General features: G+C 38.5%; 1 protein-coding gene across 1 annotated transcript; it reads right to left on the bottom strand.

Moving 5' to 3' along the window:
• Positions 1–251: 251 nt before the first annotated feature.
• Positions 252–4,970, bottom strand: LOC308391489 (troponin I, fast skeletal muscle-like). Its single transcript, XM_080874084.1, has 7 exons — positions 4,864–4,970; positions 3,857–3,889; positions 3,639–3,675; positions 3,406–3,534; positions 2,702–2,791; positions 2,441–2,614; positions 252–1,486 (listed from the first exon to the last, which is right to left on the bottom strand). Exons 2-7 carry the CDS (start codon positions 3,862–3,864, stop codon positions 1,409–1,411), a joined length of 516 nt encoding a protein of 171 aa, XP_080730210.1. The 5' UTR covers positions 3,865–3,889; positions 4,864–4,970; the 3' UTR covers positions 252–1,408.

Below are 4,970 nucleotides of genomic sequence, written 5' to 3'. Positions count from 1 at the left end.
CAGAGATGGACTGCTGGGCCTTTGTGTGATGAAACAAAGATGGACTGTTGCTAGAGGAACAGTTGTTGCCATAATTTGCAGGTTGGTGGATGGGGGTCTTCCTTGGGACAACAGCTGCTCTCTAATAACACTGAGGAAGAAAGGAACTCCACCACTTACATACTGACAAGGCTCAGCTGTTAAATGGAAATAATTCCAGACTCATGCAGTTGGTTGAGATAGTGCTGCTAGTGTTTAATGCTGTCAAGAAGGTCTGCTCTAGAAATCCATATTTCACACTTTTGTCTTATAAGCCTTGGTGCTGAATGCAGAAATCTAGATCTTTGATGCTGTTTTTCTTTCACTGTTTGACCCTTATGGTTATTTAAATGTAACATTTCTCCTCAATTTAGCTTCACAAAAGATTTGAATCACATCAGAAAATGAGGTGATTCAAAACGATCCAACAAATGTCTGAAGAAGTTCAAAACGTTCAAGGACAAAGACAGAAAACAAATTGCTGGTACTGATGGACCTGATGCTGGAAATCTAAACACTCAACAAATAAACTGCAGCTAATATAAACCAAAACCTCTTCCCATTATTATTTTTTTAAATAAAAAACTGTGCTCATACAATTACAGTGCACCATGAAAATATGATAGATGCATTAATGGTTCATAAATTACACAACAGAGAGCAACGGTTGCATTTAGCAGCACTGGTGAGAAATCTAAAAACCAAACAGTCCTATTCTGACTGTACGGAATCTGAATTATTCCACAACTTATTTCATAAAAACAATAAAATATAACCTCATAGCAATTAAAACTTCATAGATTTATGAAGAAAAAGCTCAAATCTTTGGTAAAAATCAGATTGTGCAGATTAGTTACCATTTGAACCAAGATTTATTTGATCATGTATAGAGTAGGCTTGTTTTAAGAATTCATTTTAATTTGAGGACATTTAGGTTGGATAACAAAGATAAGACATAAAGGTGGGAATCAGAGTTTCTTCCTGGCATCATGGTAAAAGCTTTAAAACAGATTCAGACAAAGATTTAAACTTCAGCCTCTACAGTGATCCTGTAAATATGATGATGATGAAAGTTGGGCAAAAAAAAGACAAAAACAGCATGATTGTCTCTGACACGTGATTTTATTGTGTATAATGAACATTGTGTGCGATTGTTTCCCCGACTGTGTGGAGTTGAAGACTTGGTGTTGGTGTGTGAACCTTCCCCTCCCTCCAGACTACGACAAAGTGCAAAATAACAACCCTAAGGTAAATTCAACTCCCCGCCTCTCAGATTTGCTAACCTGCTCTTCAGACCTGTGTGACATAAAGCAAACGCGCTCTTCCACCAGCACAAATAGGACACATGGAGTTCATGTAAACAGAAAAACAAAGCAGAGCAGCGAAACATTTAGGAGGCCTCGAACATCTTCTTCCTGTCAGCTTTGTCCTCAATGTTCTTACGCCAGTCACCCACCGCTTCTGTAGGCTGCAGAGGACAGGAAGCAGCGAGTTAGTCCAAACAAATTGGGAATTTAGACATCTTAGTTTTATTAAAAAGAGAGGTGATTGAACTTAATCAGCTGATTTCTGCACTTTGACAGCTGACACATGGAAAACCAGCCCTTACATGCCTTACATGTGACTTTATGTTTCTAGAAGTAGAAAAATTCTGTAATACTGTAAAGACTGACTGATGAAATAATTGACAGGAATTAAGTTTTTTTGAAAAAGCAGTCTTTATTATGCTACTCCTAATAATTTAAAAAAAAAAATATTAATTTCCTGAATGAGTTTTACTTTGCATCACAAACTGTGAGATTTATTCAAGTTTTTCAGGAAAAAAAACACACAAAAGATGCAGAAGTCTCCAAAACGTCCTCCAAAAACTTGTGGACCAAATATGATTCAGTTGTTAATTACAGATTTAAGAGAAATTAAGAAAAAAATGCTTTTTAATTTCATCTGTGAGCAAATGTGTGGGATACAAGGCTCCAGTGCTAGTTTCTGATCAGAAGTCCAAAAATGTTCTCTTCCAGATTGCCACCAAGTTTCCCTGGGTGTGCATATTATTTTTGGCTGTGTAAAAATTGATTTATGTTTGAAATCTGCAATATAATCTCAGCCTGGAATTCAAAGGCCACGGTGTATCGTCTAACCGCGTGACGCTTTAATGTCCAAGTCACCAACTATTTTTTTGTGCACGTCAGAATTATTTTGTCATGAATGCCAAAACTTTGGAGAACATTATATATAATATTCTGATAGTGTAAGGTCATCACATTGATGATAAGCTGCTTCATAGATATTAAAACAGGTTTACTGGCACCACATCAGTAAACTCAGTAATGTAAAGAAAGAATAAAAATCCATCACTGCTGGAACTAAAAGTGCAAACATGTCGATTTATCCTGACAAAACCACCCTCTGTCTGTGAACTCACCTCCTCCTTGACCTCTTTCTTGACCTGCTTCAGGTTGGCCCTCAGGTCCATGGTCACCTTGTGTTTGGAGCCCAGCAGAGCCTGCAGCATGGTGTCAGCAGACATACGCACTTTCTTCAGGGCAGGCTTCTTCACTCCTATCAGGTCCACAACTTTGATCTTCAGGTCTTCAATCTATGCACAGAAAGAAAGTGTTATATTTACCCTTCTTTACTTTTTAGAGGCCACTCTAATCCTGTTATGCTCCCAGAGGAAGATTACCTCTTTGTCAGCCTTTTGCACCTTGGCTTCGGCATCATACCGCTCTTCATCGATCTTGTCGATGGCGGCGTGAAGCTTCTTGCAGAGTTCCTGTTGATGCATAAAGAAACCCCAGAAGATGATCTTCCCACAGCTTTAGAGTTATACGGCCTTCCCTTTTTATATCAAAAGTGCTGTTAAAGTAACAAAACCAGTGAGTAAATCATTTGTTTCAAGCTCATATAAAGTTTTAAACTACTTTTGCTTCTAAAAGTACACAAGACGGGAAGAGACATGCAAGTTACCGCATTGCTAGCCATGCCGATCAAAGCAGCTAGGTGCTAAAGGATGTACATTCCTCTGGCAGAGGAGTGCTAATGTTAGCAGGTCACTCGGTGCTTCACTTAACACTTTCAGGTAATTTATGTTTATGATGAATTACAGCAGCAAAGTTCAGGCTAGCTTCTCATTTCATTAGCATCCTTTAAGTGTCCAGTTTCCATGCTGCATTATGGTGGCACTTAAATGCCAAAATAATAATAACAGTCATGTTTCTACTCAAAACAACAACATAATGAAATAAATACAGTAATAAACAGCATAAATTAATTAATTAAATGAATAGGCTATTATAGTAGCTGATTGTTTCCTGAACTACTAAAAGAAACATTTTATTCTTTTTTATTCTTTCTTTTTTCTCGGATAAACCCTGATGTCTCTCTCACCATCAGGGCGGCCTGGTCTCCGCTCATGTCTGGAGGAGAACAGTGCTCGGCCATGTAGGCCTGTTTGGCCGTCTCGGTGTCCTTTTTCTCCTGCTCGATCCAGTTCATAGCAATCTGCAGGATCAAGCTCTGCAGGACAGAAATCATCATCAACCAGTCTCGTGTTTAATGGTCTGCACTCAAACATACTCAGCAGCAGAAGAACTCAATTTTTTTTCATAATCCTTATTTACCTTGAGATGATGCCTGCGGCTGGAAGTCATCTTTTTCCTGTTTGAGAGGAAGTTGTGATCATTAATAGTTGTAAAGGTTACATTTTTCTAATTTACATCTTTTTTGGATCCAGATATTAAACATTTAAAGGGAGCATCTTTAAAAGGAGGCAGATTTCGGTGCATATATAAATGAGGTATAGTGTGCATCAATCAGACAGGATGTTCTTCGCACTTACTCAGACATCTTGGCGGTTTTTCGGGTTCACAACCTGCAGTAAGACAAACATAAAACTGAGTGACTGGAGGAAATGTTGAGGTCTTTCTGAGCCCTGCTGAACACCAGAGATGTTCAGATAATCAGTGTGAGGTTCTCTGAGATCAGCATGTTCTGCTGCTGTGATGGAGATGGATAGACGGGAATATTTGTGCCGTAACGCGATCTGAGGCCACAGCTGAAGAGCAGCGACGTCAACTGAACTAAACTGGGCTGGCCGGGATCGTGTGTCACGTCTCTGCGGTTTACATGTGATCGAGTGAAGGATTAATTTGAAAAAATCTCCAGTGGAATATCATTAACTAACATGACATCATGAACTAGCTGACAGTAGCTAACCTTTAGTAACTATCCATAGTGTCTCTGAGGCACTCTGATAGCATGTCTTCATGACCAATTAATGTCACTTTTTGATTAGAAGATTAGGTTAGACATCTTTTTTTGTTTGTTTGTTTGTTTAGGCAGGGTATATATACATATATAAGATTAATTAATGATTCAAGTGTTGTTCAGTTTTTAACTTTATACATAAACATTTTCAGGGAACCAGAAAATATTTACCAAACCAGAATCAGATTTTTGTAATTCCAGGCCTTCTGATCAGCTCATATTTCTGTTGTACGCACATCCAAAAAGTCAATGAACAATTTGAGGCAAAACAGCTGAAATCAGGTCTTTGACAAGACTGAGGCAGAGCAGCTGAACACGTCATATAAATTTAGGTTTGACAGAAAAAGGTCAAATGTCACCAACAAATGTAAAGAAGCCACTTGGATTGAGTGAGGAACAGTCAGAGCTGTAATCCTGCTTTAAATCATGTCTTTTCAAAACACAGTCGTTTTGAGACGTGGCTGCATGCAGCATCTTTTTATTCTATCTGATAAAATAGAAGATGCTGCTCTCAGAGAAGCTCAAAGATGCTGGAGATATTAGAAAAAGAAAAAAGATAAAGTAAGGAAGATTTCTCACCTATTGAGAGGAGGAAGAAGAGGACAGGACACACTTGGTGGAAGAAAAGGAGACACTGCCAAAGCCACAGACAGTGAAAAATGGAATAGGTATATATGGTGGTTTGC

The sequence above is a fragment of the Rhamphochromis sp. 'chilingali' genome (assembly GCF_963969265.1).
Source record: "Rhamphochromis sp. 'chilingali' genome assembly, chromosome: 2".
Classification (NCBI taxonomy): Eukaryota; Metazoa; Chordata; class Actinopteri; order Cichliformes; family Cichlidae; genus Rhamphochromis; species Rhamphochromis sp. 'chilingali'.
Note: the sequence above shows the minus strand (reverse complement) of the source record. Positions and strands in the feature narration are given on the sequence as shown.

What these genes read in the sequence shown, in the direction of transcription:
- LOC308391489 (XM_080874084.1), bottom strand. An exon ending in GCCGCAGGCATCATCTCAAG is followed by an intron (nt 3,535 to 3,638) that starts GTAAATAAGGAT and finishes TCTGTCCTGCAG; the next exon opens with AGCTTGATCCTGCAGATTGC. An exon ending in AGAAAGAGGTCAAGGAGGAG is followed by an intron (nt 1,487 to 2,440) that starts GTGAGTTCACAG and finishes TGTCCTCTGCAG; the next exon opens with CCTACAGAAGCGGTGGGTGA.